General features: G+C 43.4%; 1 protein-coding gene across 2 annotated transcripts in view; it reads right to left on the minus strand.

The window, feature by feature from the left end:
* The window catches only part of LYST (lysosomal trafficking regulator), a 287,630-nt gene that overhangs the window by 40,624 nt on the left and 223,001 nt on the right, over positions 1-24,005 (minus strand). For both annotated transcript variants that reach the window (XM_068231777.1, XM_068231776.1), the window contains exons 40-45: positions 22,043-22,109; positions 17,257-17,413; positions 11,033-11,173; positions 9,219-9,436; positions 6,669-6,896; positions 5,206-5,395 (exon numbers count right to left, since the gene is read on the minus strand). In XM_068231777.1, coding sequence (XP_068087878.1) covers positions 5,206-5,395; positions 6,669-6,896; positions 9,219-9,436; positions 11,033-11,173; positions 17,257-17,413; positions 22,043-22,109 — 1,001 coding nt within the window. The remainder of the gene's footprint in view (positions 1-5,205; positions 5,396-6,668; positions 6,897-9,218; positions 9,437-11,032; positions 11,174-17,256; positions 17,414-22,042; positions 22,110-24,005) is intronic.

Below are 24,005 nucleotides of genomic sequence, written 5' to 3' on the forward strand. Positions count from 1 at the left end.
ATGGGGTTCTACCAGTCCCCCGCAGCCGTCCTGTGCCTACGCCATCACAAAGCGATCCTCCAGTCACCCACAGCTACTGTACCCTCTGTCATTCGATTGCACGGCCCTGGTCCATGAACTCCATGGATGGGAGCGCGCTGTGCATGCAGAGTGCAAAAACAATCTCTACTGTGACTGTCCCCCGTAAGAGGGTTGCCGTGGAGGACTGGAGGATCACTTTAGTGACAGTGCGAGCACAGGCAGGTGCAGGGGGGTTGGTAGAAGCCCCAGGTAAATTGATGTATTTTTTTTAGTTCAGTTTAGGCTCCCTTTACCTAATTAAGGACCATAGGCTTCTACCAGGCTATTTTTTTTTACAATTACCGTATTTTTCGGACTATAAGACGCTCCGGACCATAAGACGCACCCAGGTTTAGAGGGAAAAAAACAGGGAAAAAAATACATACTAAACCTAGGTGCGTCCATGGTGCATGGGTGTCTTATGGACCTTTTCCCCCAGAACTGTTTCATCTAAGCTGCCCTACTAGCTACAATAACTACCCTAAACTAGCCCTTCCTGCCCCACCATCTACACTAATTGCCTTACACTAACACCTGTACTGCTTTCCTCTCTGTTTACCCCATCACACCCAGCATGCTGCACCAGCCTTTCGTCAGCTAGCTAAAGGCATGCTGGGACTTGTAGTTCTTTGCAGCTAGATCATATCAGGCTGTCTAGCAGTATAAACTTAAGTGTAAGGGCCAACAGCCACATGGTACTCATCTCCCAAGGGACTTGGCTCAGCACTGCCTGCAGCAGATCTCCCTCGCCATGTTGTTCTTCTTTCATGTGCGGGACGTCAGAGACTACAGCAGCAGCCGCTGGTGCCGGCTCAAGGACCTTGCTGCCCGACTTCCGCAATACTTCCTCGGGGGGACAGAGAGTTCAGCCGCGGCCACAAACACCGATGCCCGGCTCAAGGACCTTGCTGCCCGACTTCCGCAATACTTCCTCGGGGGGACAGAGACTTCAGCCGCGGCCACAAACACTGATGCCCGGCTCAAGGACCTTGCTGCCCGACTTCCGCAATACTTCCTCGGGGGGACAGAGAGTTCAGCCGCGGCCACAAACACCGATGCCCGGCTCAAGGACCTTGCTGCCCGACTTCCGCAATACTTCCTCGGGGGGACAGAGACTTCAGCCGCGGCCACAATCACGATGCCCGGCTCAAGGACCTTGCTGCTCCAGTCCTGCAATACGGCGGAGTGGTGGGCAGAGATTACAAGCCATGAAGCAGGACATCCCAGGCACCGGCGGGAGGCAGAGTTTCAGCGCAAGTACACTGTACGGAGGTCCCGTACAGTTCTCACGAACACCGAGCATGGAGGCAAAGGATTAGTCGCATCAAGCTGGGCTGAGTGCACGTGGAATTCTTACTGCAAGGAGGCAATTCCGGAGGCAAAGAGCGAGGCTGATTGGCAGCGGCATGGAGCAGGGGTGATAGGCCACTGAGTTGCCAGTTTCAGTTGTATTGGGCACACCGGACAAAGAGGCATGGCTTCAGTGGTGGCACCAAACAAGCGAAGATTAGGGGTAATTGGCCGCATTAGATCTGAGCACATGGCTGCAGCGGTGGCACGATTGGCGGCAGAGGGAGGAGCAGGGGAGATTGGCCACATCAGAGCTGGGCACATGGCTGCAGCGGGGGCATGATTGGAGGCAGAGCAAGGAGCAGGGGTGATTGGCATGCAGCAGGGACACCGGGCATGGAGGCAGGAGCAAGAGAGCACTACAGAGACCGCACAGTAAGGAACGCTTTTTTTTTTCAGTGTGTAAATTGCTACATTCGGACCATAAGACGCAGGCACTTTTTCCCCCCACTTTTGGTGGAGGAAAAGTGCGTCTTATGGTCCGAAAAATACGGTAAGTGCTCTGCAGCTGTAATAGCTTGTTGCAGAGCCAAAAAACACACATTTTTTATTAATGTATTTGTAATTTAATTTGTAATAAAATTGTCTTTTTTTTTTTTTATTTCCCCCTCCCTTCCTCCCCCCCCGACAGCCAATCAGGGCGATCCTCTCTCATAGGCATTAGCCTATGAGAGGGGATCGCGTTCGGAGGGTCTCCGGGGGACAAGGCTGTCCTCAGTACAGTGATGCATTAGATTGCAGCATTATACAACATAAACAAACAGCGGTATGTTTTTTTTTTAGTCTGCTAGCAGCTATCGCCGCTGGCAGACTGTTGACGGAGTGAATCCCCAATGCACGCAGTATCCCCTGCAAAACACTTGCCCAGGACTTGATGCCAATCGGTCCTGGGGGAGCCACCTTGCGACCGCCAATCAGCATTAGGCAGTCGCAAGGAGGTTAAAGATGAGTGTATTAAAGCTTGTGCCACTGCAGTAATATGCATAAACCTGCAGCAGAAAATTATACAGAATATATTTAAGACAACTCAAAGCCTACAAAAAAAAGATCTCGCTGTAAATATATGTAGGTAAATGTTGCTGCAGGCACATATTTACTAACCTTGCAGCGATGCCTCTAAATTCTGATATTTCATAGGCACAGGTTGCAAACTTGTATTCCTCAAGACATTTTTTAAAGCAAACCTGAACTAAAAATAAACTGATGGGTAACAATTGTACATCTATAATCCTAATCCTAAATAGGATTTTCCTAGAATTCTCCATTTTTATTATGTGTTTGCAGGACCACCATCATGACCATATTTGGTCTAGATGGGCTAGACCAAAACCTGTCAGTTCTGTCAGATTTCACAGCTTTCTGTTGGTGGGCAATGATCTCTCCCAGGATGTTTATTTCTTTTTTTTTAATAAATATTTATCGGTATTATTTTTGAATAAATAGTGCTTTTTTTTTTCATAAGCCTCCCTCCCTCCCAGCGGCAGCCTATGGCAGCAATCGGATGTCATAGGCATCAGCCTATGACGGCAGATCACTCCCGTCTCCCCCAGGGGGACAGCCATGTCACACGGCCGTCCCCAGTACAGCGCTTACTGAGATAGCAGCGCTGTACTGTGTAAATAGACGGCAGCTTCGCCATCTAACAGTCTCCTAGCGGAGATCGCCGCTGGGAGACTGATGGCAGAACGCCCATTGGCGTGACGCAGTTGCCTAGAGATTAAGGGACCAAAAGTAAAGGGATAGAATAATAATCATCAATCAAACTTTCACTTTTTAATACTTGGTTGCAAATCCTTTGCAATCAATTAAAGCCTGAAGTCTGGAACCCATAGACATCACTAGACGCAGGTTTCATCCCTGGTGATGCTCTGCCAGGCCTCTACTGCAACGGTCTTCAGCTCCTGCTTGTTTGGGGGGCATTTTCCTTTCAGTTTTATCTTCACCAAGTGAAATGCATGCTCAGTTGTATTCAGGTCAGGAGATTGCCTTGCTCAATTGCATAACATTTTACTTCTTCCCCTTCAAAAACTCTTTGGTTGCTTTTGCAGTATGCTTTGGGTCATTGTCCATATGCATTGTGAAGTGCCATCCAATGAGTTCTGAAGCATTTGGCTGAATATGAGCAGATAATATTGCCCGAAACACTTCTGAATTCATCATGCCGCTTTTGTCAAAGCCAACAATTAAGAGAAGACTTCACCAGAGTGAAAACAGAGGGTTCACCACAAGATGTAAACCATTGGTGAGCTTCAAAAACAGGAAGGCCAGATTAAGAGTTTGCCAAACGACATCTAAAAAGCCTTCACAGTTCTGGAACAACATCCTATGGACAGATGAGACCAAGATCAACTTGTATCAGAGTGATTGGAAGAGAAGAGTATGGTGAAGGAAAGGATCTGCTTGTGATCCTACGCACACCACCTCATCAGTAAGGTGTGGTGGTAGTGTCATGGCGTGGGCATGTATCTCTGTATCACATCATCATTATTGCACTTGTAGTGGAAAAGGGCCCATGGTGATCATCATGCGGCTGCTGTACACACACTAATCTGACACCCAATTCTCGGGGATGATGGTCGTTATAGTCCACCACGGCCAAGTTCAGACCAGCGTGGCGCACGCTGTCTTTTGCACTCGCCGCAATTGAGCAGTATAGCCACCGGTAACGAAGCGTGATCAAAACAAGAATTGCGCAAGCCAACCATTGCATTCCAGGAAAAACAGCGTGCACTAATGAGGAAATGGGAAATGAGTACCACGATGTACATGTAAAACGCAGTGCTCTTGCGATTGGCAAAACGGCTGCAATATGTTTTTTAAAGTGGATCGCAGCCAGTGGAGAAGGGCCCTAAAAAGGCAGCATGTCGGATCTTAAAGTGGACCCAAACCAAACATTTTTTTAATTAAAAATATTTAGTTGCACCACTCTGACAGATACCAAGATAAATAAACACTCCTTTAAGCCTATGAGCATTTCAGTGCCTGCTTTTCACCCTTCTCTTTTCATAACTAGGGTTATACTGGGGGCAGCCATTATCAATTCCTCCATTGCCGGACACCATCTACTCCACCAGTTTGCCGGATTTTGTCCCGGCAATTTGAAAGGAAGGGGAGGGGTTCCTCCAATAAATGTAAAATATTTAATATTTGTCATCATGCAGCTGAAAAAAGGCTGCTATTTATTATTATAATTTAGAAAATAGATTTTATTTCTGAAATCTTGTATTTTTAATTTGGGTCCACTTTAAGCGATCAACGTGCAGTTGCTGTTCACAGGAGTGGGTATGGACCTTTAGGGCTGGTTCAGACGGGCCTCTGAATGTGGTCTCATGTAAATGCTTTTTTGCAAGGGTACAGAAATGCATTTGTTAGCTTTCAGTGGTGCTTCCTGGCGATCATTGCTTTCTACCTCTGCAGCACAGGAGTACAGTGCTAAACGACCCTGGATTGACCCTGTTTTTTACAATGTTGCCTCAGGCGACAGGACATACATGGATCATAATGCTGTATTTGCATAAAAAAGTGCGTCTTTTTGTGATTATTAATTTAAATTTAGACATTTTTATCGTCTTTATTTTACATGATTTTGTGGTTGCAACTTATACTCAAAATGTATACTAGATCCTTGCTTGTCACAGTTTGGTAAGTTGAAGCCAAAACTTTCATGAAAACAAACTGCTTTTTGTGCAGTAATCCTGCAAAAATTGCACGCCAGGGAGGTTAAGACACTGACAATAGGTAGATTGTATTGCATATAACAGTAAAACAGCTAAAAGACAACTAAAAGTGATCTACCTTGCTCCTTACTGTAGCTCATCATCAAGCAGAATTTTCTTGCTAAGCCACATATAGCTCTGGTAGGTAGAGCCTGTAAACAGCCGAACCTTTCTCCATGGGGCTGACTGAAGCAGACACTGGGATCTGGAGCACTTGGAGAACCAACATATTCTCCCCATTTCAAGCCTTTTATCCAGGGCAATGGACTCTATAAAATGGAACAGTCACAATGCATTTTATTTTAGTGAGACATAGTAAAAAACACAAATAAAATTATTCACAATGGGCGTGACTCACAAAGCTTTTTCACCTTACCCATATTACATTTTTAAAGCGGATCCGAGATGAAAAACTAACTATAACAAGTAACTTGTCTATATTTCTTATCTAAAGTTTAGATAGTTAACACAGAAAATCTGGCTGCATACAGCTTCAACAATTTATGATGATTTATTCCTGTGATACAATGCCTCTGCCTCTGTAATCTCTGGCTAGTAAAATCCTCCTCCTCCTCCTCCTCCTGCCCAGACTGAGCTCCCATAAGCCCTTGCTACATGGGTCTGAGTGCCTTGGCGTTTTGGAGAAGCTGTGGGTGAGGCTTGTTTAATTTATAGGGAATTAGAGTTTTAAAACAAAAAAAAGTATTTGGCTTGAGGAATGCCCTATAAACTATATGAAAGGAACACAATTATGTATAAAAGTTCATCTCGGATCCGCTTTAAGCTCCCAAAGAGCACAAAAACAATATAATTAAGAAAAGTATTATTGAAATGAAATAAAATCAGGAACAACTTACTTTGAGTGATTATTTTGCTTATAAATGTGCTGAAAGGTTATTTTTATTAATCAGGAGAAAAATAAGTAATTTATGAGAAGTTTTGTGACTCCATTGTGGAGGATTTCAAATAGCATTTTAATGTACAGATAATACTTCAGCTATAACTTTAAGGTACCGTAATATTTCTAAAACATTTCAGATGCATAGTTGGATTTCATAAAGCAGACAGCATTGTTACAGTTTTATATAATTTTTGTATACATGATTTAGCCAAAATAACTACTATACGTATTGTAATGTTAAGTTGCGCAGAGCCATATGCAATATGTCAAGCAAGGAATCACCCTCCAGCTTTTATGTTGGTCACACATACCCTAATTTTATTTTTGTAGCAATCTGTTCTAAGATCACAATATTATTAATGAAAGATTAGACTGACACCTGTATAGTTAGCTTAATGTTCTGAAATGAGAAGCTAGGAGACTGCTATAGGTTGCCTACCAGGAAAGACTTTCACAAGGATTTAGTAGTGTTATTTTATGGGTATAATAATTGTACACTGCATATACATAACCTGATGAGATGACTACTGAATAGGAAAGTAAAATATTGTTGACACATTTAAACAAGTGAACGTCTGCTTAGCATTAATGTATATTCTTATATAGTTTGTGTATGTACTGTATAAAGAATTATTACTTACAGGATAAGAAGGTTCCCTTGTGCTTTCTTTGTTTTCTCTAAATGCCAGCTGTACTAGCAGTCCCATCGCTACAGGAAGCTCTCCCTCCATAAGTTTTGATCCAGGGCGGCTTATGTGTGCGCCATGGAACAACTGCCGTGGTGTCTGACCATAGGTTTTAATCATGGTCTCCAAAGCTCTTCTTTGAACGGGATCTTCAACGGCAGATACATCCATTCCAAAATATGTCTGGAAATGAGAAAAGAAAAAAAATGATAAATATATATATTTTTAAAACTCAAAAAGAAGATTTAAAAAAAAAAATACAGTTAAACCAATTTTTTAGATGCAGAAGGTGTTAGGTTTTAGTTCATGGCACTACGGTGCTACAGTGGCACTACAGTGTCAAAGTTTAAAAAATATGAGTTGTAATGACACAGAAATTCTATTCTTCCACGGAATTCTATTTTTAGAATCTTTGCCAACCACAAAGTGAGTATCTGTGCTTTGCTACCACTTTGATTCTTATAATTTCACATTAATTACAAGAGTACAATTTGCTGCAATGTATATTCATTACAGCGCCTTGAGATTGTTAATAGTGCTACTGAATATTTAAAGAGAAACCATGTGGAGAAAAAGGTCTCAGTGCAGTTATGTTTACCATACACTTTACAGTACATGGTGCCAGTCACACATGAAGCTTCAACCGGGTGACCCTCAACAGGTACCACCTCCAGAGCAGAAGATTAATTTATTAATATCTATTATGGAGTGACGGGAATAGGCTTGAGATGCTGCCAACAAAGCTCAACTTTGAAAAAAAATAAAAACTAGGCATGATTATAAAACATAAGTCTGCCGTTACTTCCAGCAGTGTTTGTCTTATGGTTATTTGCTGTTACTGTAGATGTTATTTAATTAGCAATGGGGTCTTTATGTAGGTATTATTTTAATTAATGTATCAAACAAGATAAAGTAGAGAAAAAACATCGGCACAGCAGCAAATGAAGGCGTAGTGTGGTCTGGGCTGTACATCGCTAGACTTGATTAGCATGCTTGGCTGGGCAGTGTAGCAAAGTAGAAAAAGACAGAGATCGGCACTGCTTAGTTCACTTTATTGAAAAGTGCTTAGTGCATTACATGTGCATACAAATGTCATGCGAACAGGCACATACTGATGTGAATGGTATAAGGATGGGGGTGGTTGGTGCGGCAGATAAGTAGCCTGACATCTGTTTCACACGAGTGGCCCTTCTTGCAAGGCTACAATGATGGGGTGGGGTGCAGATGCAGACATCTTATTCATCCACATTGAATCACATGTGCACAGCACCAATGTGCAAGTTTCTGCCCCTTGACCCCTATCCTAGTTACAAAACAAACATAAACCGGAAGTGAAGCCAGTTATGTGGTGGGCTGGAGAAGGCTTCCATTGCCTGAGTAACAAGGCGAGCATGCACCAGTGGTTATTCCACTTAAAATGGCTTCCCCCTAAAATTGTCCCTAGACTATGATGGACACATGATTACTGTAGGGATTACATTGTGAACCCCTCTGAGGGAGAGTTAAGTGAAAAGTTAAATGACTAGCGCTGGTGTTCCAATTCAGTATAGCAAATTTGAACACCCAAATACTCCCAACCACTGCTGTTCAGCACCCAAATGAGTGGACAGGGTCAGGAGGAGTTCACTGCCCTGCGTGTCATTCTGCACTTCAGGACTCTGATACTTCCTCTTTCTGGTTTGGGCAAAATTTAACCGCAGCAAATTGAAATCCAAGCCATGTATGGAGACTCTTCTCTTTGCCGGGGCACAGATTTAAATCTCCCATCTCTGCACTTTGCTTCATAAGTTTCCTATTGCTGTACAGGGTTACAGTCCTTGAAAAAGGAGATCACATTGCTCCTAAGGACGACAGGCTCACACATAAAGCATGGAGGAAAAAGAGCTCCGTGCATCACATTTCAAGTGTTGATGATTGGACTGGAGTCTTTTCTTGTGGAAACAATTCCTACAATACAATATAAGCAGTCCCTTATTGAAAATGCAGCATGAAAAGCTGCAAGAGTAAAAACCCAAAAAGATTATAGAGGTTTTGTAGAAAAGTAGAAAAAAAAAACCTCGCTACATGATAGCCGCTGCTCAGCGGCATCCCCCCAGCCCCTCCGATCGCCTCCGGCGATAGGCGATCAGGAAATCCCGTTCAAAGAATGGGATTTCCTGGAGGGCTTCCCCCGTCGTCATGGCGACGGGGCGGGATGACGTCACCGACGTCATGACGTCTAAGGGAGACCCGATCCACCCCTTAGCGCTGCCTGGCGCTGATAGGCCAGGCAGCGCAGGGGTCTGGGGGGGGGGATCTTCGGCGGCGCGGATAGCGGCGAATCGGCGCGGGGCGGCGGCGATCGGTGTGCTGATGCAGCTAGCAAAGTGCTAGCTGCGTTCAGCAAAAAAAAAAAATTACGCAGATCGGCCCAGCAGGGCCTGAGAAAACCTCCTGCGCGGCTTACCCCTTAAGGGAAAAGAAAAATTGTTATTAATGTAATTAAGAAAGACCTTTCACACTTACGGCTGGATGAAACACATTAATGGCTTGAACAGCAGCACGTCCTTTCTGTTTGTAACCAAATACAAGATCAATCCAATTGCAAATTGTTTGGGAAACATTGTCTGACTCCAGAGCTTGACGATGAATAAGGATGAAAAGACGTGGATCATTTCGGGCCCAAGGTGGGAGGTTAACATGATTTACCCGTTCCCCATTTTGACGCACACCAAAGTCAAAGCCTGTATAGTTGAGAACAAAATTTTAGTAACTTTTAATATATTAAAATAACTCTGCAGCAACTCTATTAACTTGGACAAACTTAAATAACACAAAACTAATAAACGCAGCTGCTCCAAGCACACACTCATACCAGACCCTTGGGTTTAGTAACAGAGGTTAACCCAAGCAAGGACACAATCTAAAGCCTCCTTTAGCTAGTGTACTCGGACCTATAGATTTTTTTACTTTTTAAAAAGCATTTTGGTGTAACGTATAGTTCTTATCAAGACTCTTGCAACTAGGCTATGGAAACTGCTCACAAACTGACGCATGCCAGTGCATTACTAGACTACAGTTTCTTTAACCACTTTGCTTACTTTATTCTACTTATGACAAAGAAATGAAATATATATATTGTTTTTTTCAAGACAAACTAGGCTTTCATTGTATGCCATTATTTCCCTCGAAACATTTTCTTTTCTATGAATTGTAATGGGAAAACAAGGGAAAAAAAATAGAAAAAAAATAGAAAAAAATTATTTCTCAGTTTTACCAATTCCTGTTTAAAAATAAAAAGTGCTATTGTAGATACAAAAAAAAACAAAAACAAATTTCGTTTGGCTATTCTTACAGCTTAAGACAAAACTTGATCCTGTCACATGTTTATAGTGAAGATATTTGATTCGGAAATAATGCTACAGAGTATATTTTTCACTATGTACTTAATAGTGAATTTATTAGTAAAAATCAATTTAATTAGCTCAGGAAACATATTCCCGTTCACCAATTAGTGCTGCATCAGATTGTGCCAGAAATGTACTACAAGACGTATATATACTGACTCGTGGCTCGTGATTAAAGAACTACTGTAGGTAGGTAGGAGGAAAAAAACTGACCTGGGGCTTCTAATGGTCCCCCGCAGACGTCCTGTGCCTGCGCACCGATGCTCCGGTCCCCACCTCTGGAATTTCCGACTTTAAAGTCGGAAAACCACTGTGCCTGCGCGGCTGCTTCCTTGCTCCCGCCACCAGGAGTGTATTGCACAGGCCCAGTACAGTCTGCGCCTGAGCAATACGCTCCGGGTGAAGTCAGCTGGAGCAAAGACACGGCTGCGCAAGTGCAGTGGTTTCCCGACTTTACAGTCAGAAATTCCAGAAGAGAACCGGAGGCAGGGACAGGAGCATCGGTGAGTTGCTGCGCAGACACAGGACGTCTGCGGAGGACCATTAGAAGCACCAGGTAAGTTCAACTCTTTTTCCCCCTACCCCCCTACAGTAGTCCTTTAAGGGAACCTAAACCGAATGAAACAAAAATTTTCACTTACCTGGGGCTTCTACCAACCCCCTGAAGCTGCCCTGTGCCCATGCCAACTCTGAACGATCCTCCGGGTCTCGTTACCCCCCCTCCCCCCAAACTCAGAGGGAGAATAGCATTAACAACATCCTGGGCTTTCAGCAGGCACAGGGTGAGCAGTCTTTTGGCTTCACCCTGTGCAGAAATTTGGTTGCGACGATTTTAAATGTACGCCCCCTGAGGAACACTTAATGACAGGACTATTCACTCTGGAAGGTACTGCAGAAGAATAAGCACTATATAGATACATGATAATAACATACCTTCTCTGTTCACTAAAAACTCTGGCAAGTAGAAAAATTCTGGAATAAGCTCTTTAACATCAGTCATTGATTCAAAAGAGGACAAACGCCAGGTTGTATTCATGGAATGGAATGTTCTGTCAGGAATATCAAAACTTTGGTCTGAAATAGAAAGAAAAAACAAGCACAAATACTAAATATTGGAACGTGGACTGCATGATGTAAACCTTCTGAAAAACATTACCGCAAACCAGTAATAATCGAAAATAAAGTAACATATTTACTCAAGTAGAGCCTCTGGCTGCGCCTCATGGACAAGTGGCTTCCTGCTACTGCACAACCGCACTTGTGCATGCACAGTGTAGCCACACCCAAACACATAAGGGAGCAAAGACACCAGAATACATCCGAAAAGTTCTTGTTGTTTGTGTTTAGAAGGACGCTGCGCAGGAATGATGGGCTCATGGATGTATCCAGAAGCTTTTGGACTATCCAGAGACTTCTATCTACTGAAGTATTTATTTTTTTAAATACAGGGGCCCATATGCAATTCACTTTTTCACCTGACTTTTCTCCTAGAAGATAATTGTTCATCTTCAATTAAAATAACTTTCCAGCACTTTTAACTAAAAAACTACCATAAAGTAAATGGAAAAGGACTATCAAAATTATTTTGAGCATTTTCTTCTTAAAATGCATTTTATTGACAAAATGTAAAAAATCCCCCAGCAGAAAACTCAGGTGAAAGAATGAATTGCATATGGGCCAGGATCTCTTTAAAGAGGAACTACAGTGAAAATAATGTAATAAAAAAAGTGCTTCATTTTTACAATAATTTTGTATAAATGATTTAGTCAGTGTTTGCCCATTGTAAAATCTTTTAAATCCCTGATTTACATTCTTACATTTATTACATGGTGACATTTTTACTGTTGGCAGGTGATGTAGCTGCTGAATGCTTTTTTGGCAGTTGGAAACAGCTGTAAACCGCTATTTTCCACAGTGCAACAAGGTTCACAGACATGAAACTGCCAGGAGTACCATGGTCCTCAGAGTTTCTTGTGGGTGGGGTTTCAACACAATATCAGCCATACAGCGACCCCTGATGGTCTGTTTGTGAAAAGGAATAGATTTCTCATGTAAAAGAGGGTATCAGCTACTGATTGGGATAAAGTTCAATTCTTGGTCGGAGTTTCTCTTTAAAGAGAACCTGTACTGAGTAAAAATATTTAAAATAAACACATGAGGTAACGTCAAAGGAACATTACATAGTTACCTTGCCATCAGTTCCTCTCAGACGCTCACCATTTTCTTCTGACAATAATCCCTTCCAGTTCTGACAATATTTTGTCAGATCTGAAATATATCAGTTGCTGTCAGTAAAATATCAGTTGCTGTCAGTTATAGCTGAGAGGAAAACTGATGTACCAGGTAATGTCCATGTTTCCCTATGGCTCAAGTGGGCGATGTTACAGTTTAACTGTGTGCTGACCAGAAAGCTGTTATGGGTAATGGCCATTTTCAAAATGGAGGACGCGGGACAAGAGAAAGACACCGAGGAGTAGACTACATGGAAGGCAAGTATGACTTGCGTATGCTTATTTTGACTTTTAATTTGCAGTTCAGGTTTTCTTTATGTCCAAACTCACAACCAAACAGTGCAAATAACTGATTTTGGGAATGCTAAACAAGAAGTTGTAGAAAAATTAGCAACTGAACTGAATGCATTTAAAAGCTTGTACATTTCAAAGCTTTTTGCAAAGTTTTAAAGTTAAAGGGACACTTAAGCCAGAAAAAAATGAGTTTTACTCTCCAGGGGCTTCTACCAGCCCCCTGCAGCAGTCCTGAGCCCTCGCAGCCCCTCACTAATCCTCTGGTCCCCCGCTGCCAGCTAGTTTCGTTTTTGCCGACAGGCCTGGCCACGCGTAGCTTTCTCCGCATTCCTGACTGTAATTAGCGCTATTGCGGGCGGCAACACGTACAAAAATACGCATTGCCGCATACCTATGCGTAGGTAATGAGAACGCATATCTTTGTACGCGTTGTGGTCCGCAATAGCGCTAATTACAGTCGGGAATGCAGAGAAAGCTACGCGTGGCTAGTCCTGTCGGCAAAAAGGAAACTAGCTGGCAGCGGGGGACCAGAGAATTAGTGAGTGGCTGCGTGGGCACAGGATTGCTGCAGGGGGTTGGTAGAAGACCCATGTGAGTAAAACTCTTTTTTTCTGGCTTAAGTGTCCCTTTAATTAGCAGGCCCAGAGATTACAGGAAAAGTGAATGGCAGCATCTTATGTATGAAAAGGGTGATTCCATCAATGAATGTTTTTCTAGGTTTATAGAAGTCCTGAAGTAAGGAAAAGTCCCAAGATGCAAAGCATGTATATGTTACGGCCAGAACCCGAAGTTTGGCCACTTCTAGTTCTGGCCGGCCACTTCGAGTTCTGGCCGGCCAATGCGCGAAGTGGCCGCTGCGCTGCGGCCAATGTTAGAAATGGAATGATTCCTCTGACATTAATGTATCTTCTGGCCGCAGCGCAGCGGCCAAACGTAGAACAACTTAGTTCATTTAATGCAATTCAGCCGGCGGCAATGTAACAATTCAAGCCGCCGGCTTTTTCTCTGCATCTCTCTCTCTCTCCTTCTCCCCCCCCCCCCTCCCGCCTCTCTCGCTCTCTCCTATGGGCAGCCGGGCGGGGACACGAGTGTCCCCCCGGAGTCCTTGCAGAGCGGGTGCTGGCAGAAGCGATGTCTGCAGCCTCCCCGCTCTGCTTTCCTGGTGCGACGAACGACTCCCGGGGACACGCGTGTCCCCGCCTGCTGCCCATAAGAGGAGGAGAGAGGCAGAGAAAAAGCCGGCGGCTTGAATTGTTACATTGCCGCCCGGCTGAATTGCATTAAATGAACTAAGTTGTTCTACGTTTGGCCGCTGCGCTGCGGCCAGAAGATACATTAATGTCAGAGGAATCATTCCATTTCTCACATTGGCCGCAGCGCAGCGGCCACTTCGCGCATTGGCCGGCCAGAACCCGAAGTGGCCGGCCAGAACTAGAAGTGGCCAAACTTCGGGTTCTGGCCGTAACATATACAGCAAATGGAAATATCCATTTAAGATGAAACTGTACTGGAAGTATAAACGGTCTAAACACGGTACTTGCTGGAAAAATTAAAGACAATGGATTTCAACAGGAAACCTTTCTCCTGTAGCATGAACAGTGAGTGCCCTTACTGAGAAACTGTAACCAAGAACTGAACATCATCCCAATCAGTAGCAGATACCCACTTTCAAATATTTTCCTTTTCACAAACTGATCATCAGGGGGCTTTGTTTAGCTGATATTGTGGTGAAACCCCTCCCACAGTGTGATGTCAGGACCATGGTTCTGACATCACACTGTGGGAGCCTTGTTGCATTGTGGGAAGTAACAGCTGTTTACAACTGCCAAAAAAAGCGAGCAGCATCTTCTTCCAGTGAAATCACCTGCCAGCAGTAAAAATGTCACCATGTGATAAATGTTAGAATGTAAACCAGGGAGAGGAAAGATTTTCCAATGGGAAAATAGTGAATAAACCATTTATACAAAATTATTGTAAAAATGAAGCACTTTTTTTAATCACAATTTTTTTCACTGGAGTTCCTCGTTAAGGAGAAGAGCATCTCAGAAGAGCAGCATCTTAGGAGTTAAAACAAGGGCATGTGGTGTAATGAAATGCACAACAAATTATGCAATAATTGCCCTCCCCACAAAAAAAACAAACAGTTAAAGTGAACCTCCAGACTAAAAATCTACTCAGCAGCGCTGAAAAGGCTTGGTGTTTCTTTAACAGTCCCACAGTATCAGCACTTTGTTTTTCTTACCCAAGCCTCATTTTTTGCTGCACAGAAGAAAACTGCACACGCTGACGCTGTGCAAAGCATGATGGGATTTCTGATGATGCTGCTTTCCTTCTGCTGTTTTGGTGCAATTTTTGTATTTATTTTTTTATTTGAGGTTTTAAGTCTAGTGCGCACAGCTGGGAGGGGTCATCAGGACACAGGACAGTTGGAACTGTGTCTCATGCTCCCTGTCACCGCCTTTCAACCAAAAAAATGGCTGCCCCCATGAAAAAGATGGCTGCCCCCATGAAATCACAAACATTTGCCTGTTCTTTTAAAACAGGATGGGTAACAGATTATATTACCTATCTATTTCAAATAACATAGCTAATGTAACTTAAAGAGAAACTCTGACCAAGAATTGAACTTTATCCCAATCAGTAGCTGATACCCCTTTTACATGAGAAATCTATTCCTTTTCACAAACAGACCATCAGGGGGCGCTGTATGACTGATATTGTGGTGACCCCCCCTACAAGAAACTCTGAGGACCGTGATACTCCTGGCTGTTTCCGGTCTGTGAACCTTGTTGCACTGTGGGAAATAGCGGTTTACAGCTGTTTCCAACTGCCAAAAAAGCATGGAGCAGCTGCATCACCTGCCAACAGTAAAAATGTCACCATGTAATAAATGTCAGAATGTGAATCAGGGATTTAAAAGATTTTACAATGGCCAAACACTGACTAAATCATTTATACATAATTATTGGAAAAATGAAGCACTTTTTTATTACATTATTTTCACTAGAGTTCCTCTTTAATGCCAGTATGTTTGTTTCACCTCCCTAGCGTTCTGGACGAGCTGTGCTTGTCCAGAGACGCTAGAGGGCACCGCTCAGGCCCCGCTGGGACGATTTTGCTAATTTTTTTTTCAAACACGCAGCTAGCACTTTGCTAGCTGCGTGTTTGCCCCGATCCGCCGCTGCCCGACGCGAAAGAGGGCCCCCCCCGCAGACCCCGTGCACAGCCTGGCCAGTCGCCACCAGGCTGCGCTTTGGGGTGGATCGGGAGTCCCAGTGACGTCACGTCGTCGATGACGTCACTCCGGTCGTCGCCATGGCGACGGGGGAAGCCCTAAAGGAAATCCCGTTCAGAACTGGATTTCCTTATGGGCGTGATCACCGGCGACGATCAGAAGGGTGGGAGGGAGAGAGGAGGAAGGGGAGAATCATTTAGCTAGCGCTAGACTAGCTACATGATGGAAAAAAGAAATCGGGCGAAAAAAACCCTCCAGCGGCCATGGGAATTGAAACGCCCAGCAGGTTAAGCTGAAGTTCCCGTTTAACTGACAATTTTTTCCCTGTCTAAATGCTCCCTGTATGAACCTCGTTTCCATTTTGTTTTCTGAGCACACTGGAAACTCTGTAATTCAATGTGTTCTTTACTCTTACGATAAGCTTTACCCCTTCCATATTGTAATTGTTTTGTTTTAAGAAAAAAAAAACGTAAAATGATGATCTATGAGTGGATGTTGGTGATTTCTCATCACCATATCCTCTCCACTTCCAGAAAACCTGGGACCCTTGGATACAATATGCTGACAATACCGGCCTTCAATTAATGATAAACTTTGTGTAACAGATCAACTGTTTTCTTCTTAATTCTCTCTGCTCCCCTGTGTAGTTTCTAGGGGTCTTCCCCCTGTGTTGTTGCTCTTATAGTTTTGTTTCACTTGAAGAGTTATACCTAATATTGTTGTCTTTATGTGATGTACATTTCTATTGTGATGCTTCTTTGTACTGCCATTTTGCATACATATGGTGCAGCCGACGGTGAATTGGGCGCAGGGCGAGCCGATTAACTAGTCTTCCTGCTGCCGCTAAACTCCCTGGCAGTGTTAAATACTATTCCCCCTCCAAACTCAGAGGGAGATGTAATTTGGGGTCTGGCAATCGTATTGTATCTATACACAAGCCCGATTCAAGCATTATGACTTATAGCTGTACGTCGCAGATTCTATGCTGCTACTTAAAGAGGAACTCCAATGAAAATAACAATGAAAAAAGGCGCTTAATTTGTACAATAATTACGTATAAATGATTTAGTCAGTGTTTTCCAATGTAAAATCTTTCCTCTGCCAGATTTACATTATGAAATGTATCCCATGGCAATATTTTTACTGCTCACATCACACTGTGGGAGGTGTTTAACCACAATATCAGCCACACAGAGCCCCCTGATGATCTGTTTGAGAAAAGGAAAAGATCTATCACGGGAAGGGGGGGGGGGGGGGGTATCAGCTACTGATTGGAATGAAGTTCAATTCTTGATTATGGTTCTCCTTTAATAAAAACTATTTGAAACTAAAAAAAAGCAATACATACATACATACATACATACATGAAAGAGATGATACTGAATGTTCGGTCTAACCTTGGTATGCCAGGAACATTTTGGTGAAAGGAGGCATTCTGACCATAAAGTGCAATACAGTGCCACTGTTCGAGTAATGGGATCCATAATGATATGGCTGTACTGGAGGCATTGGGTCATCTTCTCTGTCGCCTTTACAATACTCGTCTTCCAAATACTGAAATTCACACAGAACAACTTGTCAGTATGGGGAGAAAGGTCCCATTCATGTCATAACCATGAGGTACAGACTAACCAGCAAGCTCATGGTGACCCAGAACTCATTGGAGTGTGTAAGGGACTACAATGGTCCTAAAAGCCCCCTTACTAAGATGTTTGGCTCTACTGCATAGAGCCAAATTAATCCATGCCATGTACTGATGAGGATCAAACAATCCGAAACAGTCTGTATGCATGTTGGATTATTATGGCTCTGTACAAATTAACAAGCTAACACATCATTGCATTCCAGCGGTTCTGGAGGTGTGTTTAGCTTCTAAGGGTACAATGGTTAATTTGCATATTTTCAGCAGTGTTGCTCTGGGAGACATCTCAAGCTCATTCCAACCTGAATTATCGCAAATTCTTTCTGTTTTAAGAAAGCAAACTTATGTCATAACCATGTATCCCTCAAACTGGAAAATATTTTGAAAACACAATTTAAAGCATTCATACAGACATAGCAGGTAAAAGCTCTGACAAAATAATGCTCATCTCTACTTGAGTGGCACGGAATGGCTTCATGGACTGACCTCCATATAATGGATTAATACAAAAAAATATTTCCTGTCCTTTCTAAATAGAGGTACTGAACATTGCCAATTTACCACAAGTAGTATACGGTGAGGTATTTAAAAGGTAAGAGTGCCTACCCAAGTAAATAAACCTATGGTTTTATCCCACTCCCTCACCTCAGCAAACAAGCATCTGCAATAAACCTGCTTGTGAGGTGCCAGAGATCACCCATGTGCGAAGCAGGTTAGGTATTAAAAAGAGATAAAGGTGGGTGGAGTTGGGGTTGAAGTGGGGTGGAGTTATTTTGTTTAGGTAAAAGGAAGAAGATAACAATGAGCTAAAATAAACAATAACAATCATGAAGGGGTTAGCACTGGTGTATGATTGGGAGAGGTTAACAGTAGGTCGCAGGAAGGGGTTAACATTGGGGGGTGGCTATCGTTAAGCATGAGAAAAGGGATGCTGTGGGGAGGATAGCATAAAGAAGGTGTTAACACTGGGGGGAGGTTAGAGCTAGGTGCCATGGAGGGAATTAAAGCTTAAAGGGGATTGGTTAGGTGATCAGTGTGAAAGATGTGCTGAAACACAGATGAAAACACGAAGCCACTGATCATGTTGAGAAAAAAAGAGAAGTGCCTGTGTTTTCTCTCTGCCCCTGCTGTAATAATCCTTAGTGGCAGTGCTTTCTGGATAGAATAATGAGGTGTAAATCATCATGGCTGTCAGAGTGATCAGCTATTTCTGCCTTTTATTGCAATGAAAGCTTCAGCTGCTCAACGTCAGCAATATAAGAGTAATTACATTTTCCTCTGACAAGGAAGTCTTCTATGTATATAAGAGGAATACAGACTCATTGATTTTCCCGAGGACAGCTGCACACAAGCTTTGTTCACACTAGGCTGGAGTGGCAGTGTAACCACATAGTAAGAGCATGCTGTACACTCTGGTAGTCTGTGGCAGTGTCTGCTACAACTTCTATACTTAGGAGCTAATGTGTGCCGTACTATGACAACACGCGTTTTGAAAAAATCATGCAGGACGGGTTTATGTGCTGTGGAAATGCCCCAAAATGGCAGAGTCAAACGTGTGAATGAACCCATGCTTTACCATAGGAAAGGACAGAGTCCGTTTCTTACATCTATTTGTCCTCTGCCATTCGGTTTTGGGAAGCGGGACTTTGTGTAAACTGACCCCCATGCTTCTGTGTTTCTCTGGGATACCATCAGCAAGTAAACAGTTACATTGATAATGTCCGCATTCAGAAAAACAGAGAAGTGGGTGGACATACACTATATATATATATATATATCTATATATATATATATATATATATATATATATGCATATATGTGTGTGTGTGTGTGTGTGTGTGTGTGTGTGTGTGTGTGTGTGTGTGTGTGTGTGTGTGTGTGTGTGTGTGTGTGTGTGTGTGTGTGTGTGTGTGTGTGTGTGTGTGTGTGTATACACACATATATATATATATATATATATATATATATATATATATATATATATATATATATATATATATATATATATATATATATATATATATATATATATATACAGTGGAGGAAATAATAATTTGACCCCTCACTGATTTTGTAGGTTTGTCCAATGACAAAGAAATGAAAAGTCTCAGAACAGTATCATTTCAATGGTAGGTTTATTTTAACAGTGGCAGATAGCACATCAAAAGGAAAATCGAAAAAATAACCTTAAATAAAAGATAGCAACTGATTTGCATTTCATTGAGGGAAATAAGTTTTTGAACCCTCTAACAATGAAATACTTAATACTTAGTGGAAAAACCCTTGTTTGCAAGCACAGAGGTCAAACGTTTTTTGTAATTGATGACCAAGTTTGCACACATTTTAGGAGGAATGTTGGTCCACTCCTCTTTGCAGATCATCTCTAAATCCCTAAGGTTTCGAGGCTGTCTCTGTGCAACTCTGAGCTTGAGCTCCCTCCATAGGTTTTCTATTGGATTAAGGTCCGGAGACTGACTAGGCCACTCCATGACCTTAATGTGCTTCTTCTTGAGCCACTCCTTTGTTGCCTTTGCTGTATGTTTTGGGTCATTGTCATGCTGGAACACCCATCCACGACCCATTTTCAGTTTCCTGGCAGAGGGAAGGAGGTTGTCGTTCAGGATTTCACAATACATGGCTCCGTCCATTTTCCCGTTAATGCGATTAAGTTGTCCTGTGCCCTTAGCAGAAAAACACCCCCAAAGCAAAATGTTTCCACCCCCATGCTTGACGGTGGGGACGGTGTTTTGGGGGTCATAGGCAGCATTTTTCTTCCTCCAAACACAGCGAGTTGAGTTAATGCCAAAGAGCTCTATTTTGGTCTCATCAGACCACAGCACCTTCTCCCACTCACTCACAGAATCATTCAGGTGTTCATTGGCAAACTTCAGACGGGCCTGCACATGTGCCTTCTTGAGCAGGGGGACCTTGCGAGCCATGCAGGATTTTAATCCATTGCGGTGTAATGTGTTTCCAATGGTTTTCTTGGTGACTGTGGTCCCTGCTAATTTGAGGTCATTCACTAACTCCTCCCGTGTAGTTCTAGGATGCTTTTTCACCTTTCTCAGAACCATTGACACCCCACGAGGTGAGATCTTGCGTGGAGCCCCAGAGTGAGGTCGATTGATGGTCATTTTGTGCTCCTTCCATTTTCGAACAATCGCACCAACAGTTGTCACCTTCTCTACCAGCTTCTTGCTAATGGTTTTGTAGCCCATTCCAGCCTTGTGCAGGACTACAATTTTGTCTCTGACATCCTTGGACAGCTCTTTGGTCGTTCCCATGTTGGAGAGTTTGGAGTCTGCTTGATTGATTGATTCTGTGGACAGGTGTCTTTTATACAGGTGACTAGTTAAGACAGGTGTCCTTAATGAGGGTGACTAATTGAGTAGAAGTGTCTAATCACTCTGTGGGAGCCAGAACTCTTAACCCCCTTGGCGGTATGAAAAATACCGCCAGGGGGAAGCGCAGCAGTTTTTTTTTTTTAATTTTTTTTTTTTTTATCATGTAGCGAGCCGAGGGCTCGCTACATGATAGCCGCTGCTCAGCGGCATCCCCCCGCCCGCTTCGATCGCCTTCGGCGATCACCGATCAGGAAATCCCGTTCAAAGAACGGGATTTCCTGGAGGGCTTCCCCCGTCGCCATGGCGACGGGGCGGGATGACGTCACCGACGTCAGCGACGTCGGGACGTCATTGGGAGACCCGATCCACCCCTCGGCGCTGCCTGGCACTGATTGGCCAGGCAGCGCTCGGGGTCTGGGGGGGGGCCGCGCGCCGCACCGGTTAGCGGCGATCGGGCGCGCGGTGGCGGCGATCGGGGTGCTGGCGCAGCTAGCAAAGTGCTAGCTGCGTCCAGCAAAAAAAAAATTAAGTAAATCGGCCCAGCAGGGCCTGAGCGGCACCCTCCGGCGGCTTACCCCGTGTCACACACGGGGGTTACCGCTAAGGAGGTTAATGGTTGGTAGGGGTTCAAAAACTTATTTCACTCAATGAAATGCAAATCAGTTGCTATCTTTTATTTAAGGTTATTTTTTCGATTTTCCTTTTGATGTGCTATCTGCCACTGTTAAAATAAACCTACCATTGAAATGATACTGTTCAGAGACTTTTCATTTCTCTGTCATTGGACAAACTTACAAAATCAGTGAGGGGTCAAATAATTATTTCCTCCACTGTATATATATATATATATATATATATATATATATATATATATATATATATATATATATATATATATATATATATATATATATATATACATATATATATACATATATACACACACACACACACACACACACGCACGCACGCACGCACGCACGCACGCACGCACGCACATATATATATATACACACATACATACACAACCGGGCTATGCATACAGTTTAAAGATGTATTCCTAGCAAATGAATGTAAACATGTTCTTTAAAAGGAAAGAAGTGCATGTCCAAAGTGTTTTTGCAACTGGCGACATCTGCTATGCAAAGGGTTATTAAATGGGAAGCAATGGCATTTGTTACAAATAGTCAGAAATACCTTGTAATTATCTATGTAGCGATCCTCCTTTTCTTTTGACTGCACAGCAATGGGCTTGGCAAGATTCCTGTAGATTGATAAGCAGTGCAGAGTCAAATCATGATTTATACTTTAATAATCAAAATTATACCAGCAACTAACACAAAATTAGCTTATGAAGTATTAAAAGAGATAATGTTAAGCCATTTCTAAAGCACAAGTTCATTCATCCATTTGGATGGCAAGGCATAGGATTGATCCACTATACACCCAAAAATAATATCGCTATCACTGTTATTATTTTCAAATTTAGATTTATTAGGGATTTGCTATAATTAAGTTTTCAAATCCTATATAGCTTGATGCAGCTTGTTTTAGGCTAAAGGTTATAACCTGTATAGATTACTTGACAAACAAAAAAAAATCTGCTTCAGAAAATGTTTATTCCTTTAACATACAGCCGTTCACTAATCGCATAGCATTTACATATTAATGTAAATCTGTCACAATTGTAGGGGTCTCTGTATAAAGAATGGTCACGAGTTGATTGCCAGTACCATAGTTCTAATAAAGCTAAAATTTGTATAGCACTTTCGAGCTACAGCCACTAAGGGCGTTTAACCAGTGGCGGACACAGCCAGCAGTGGGCCCCTGTGCACAATACGAATTGTGAGCCCCTAACTGTAGTGGCTCCAGATGAGGGCGGAGCTAATTGTAATTTAAAAGTGCAACGCAAAGACAGTGGGTGGGCCCAAGTTTTGGTGACCCTTTCCCTAGAGAAGTCAAATAATTACACAGCTTTTCTCTAGAAAATATACGTAATGTGATCAGCTTTCACCAGAAAATACACAGAATGCGAGCAGATTTGACCTAGAAAACACGTTCAATTATGTCGGCAGATTTGACCAGAAAACACGTTCAATCATGTCGGCAGATTTGACCAGAAAACACGTTCAATCACGTCGGCAGATTTGACCAGAAAACACGTGCAATCATGTCAGCAGATTTGACCAGAAAACACGTTCAATCATGTCACACTGTCGGCAGCATGTTTGACCAGAAAATACACAATGTCGGTAGCAGATGTGATCAGAAAATACACAACATCAGCAGCAGATTTGATTAGAAAATACATGGTATGGGAGGGTAAGATCGATTGTCTGGTGGGGGTGGGAGGGAGGCTAGAATATAAAGCCTGGTGGGTGTGGGAGGGAGGGTACAATCAATTGCCTGGTGGGGGTGGGAGGAAGGGTAGAATCGATTGCCTGGTGGGGGTGGGAGGGTAGAATCGATTGCCTGGTGGGGGTGGGAGGGAGGGTAGAATAGATTGCCTAGTGGGGTGGGAGGGAGGGTAGAATCGATTGTCTGGTGGGGGTGGGAGGATAGAATAGATTGCCTGGTGGGGGTGGGTAGAATCAATTGCCTGGTGGGGGTGGGTCGAATAGATTGCCTGGTGGGGGAAGGAGGGTGGAATTGATTGCCTGGTGGGAATGGGAGGGAGGGTAGAATCGATTGCCTGGTGGGGGTGGGAGGGAGGGTAGAATCGATTGCCTGGTGGGGGTAGGAGGGAGAGTAGAATCAATTGCCTGGTGGGGTTGGGGGGAAGGTTTGAATCAATTGCCTGGTGGGGGTGGGAGGGAGGTTAGAATCAATTGTCTGGTGGGGGTGGGAGGGTGTATAGAATCTAAAGCCTGGTGGGGGTGGGAGGGTGTATAGAATCTAAAACCTGGTGGAGGTAGGAGAGAGGGTAGAATCGATTGCCTGGTGGGGGTGGGAGGGTATAATAGTTTGCCTGGTGGGGGTGGGAGGGAGGGTAGAATCGATTGCCTGGTGGGGGTGGGAGGGTAGAATCGATTGCCTGGTGGGGGTGGGAGGGTAGAATCGATTGCCTGGTGGGGGTGGGAGGGTAGAATCGATTGCCTGGTGGGGGTGGGAGGGTAGAATCGATTGCCTGGTGGGGGTGGGAGGGTAGAATCGATTGCCT

Source organism: Hyperolius riggenbachi, chromosome 4, assembly GCF_040937935.1.
Source record: "Hyperolius riggenbachi isolate aHypRig1 chromosome 4, aHypRig1.pri, whole genome shotgun sequence".
NCBI lineage: Eukaryota > Metazoa > Chordata > Amphibia > Anura > Hyperoliidae > Hyperolius > Hyperolius riggenbachi.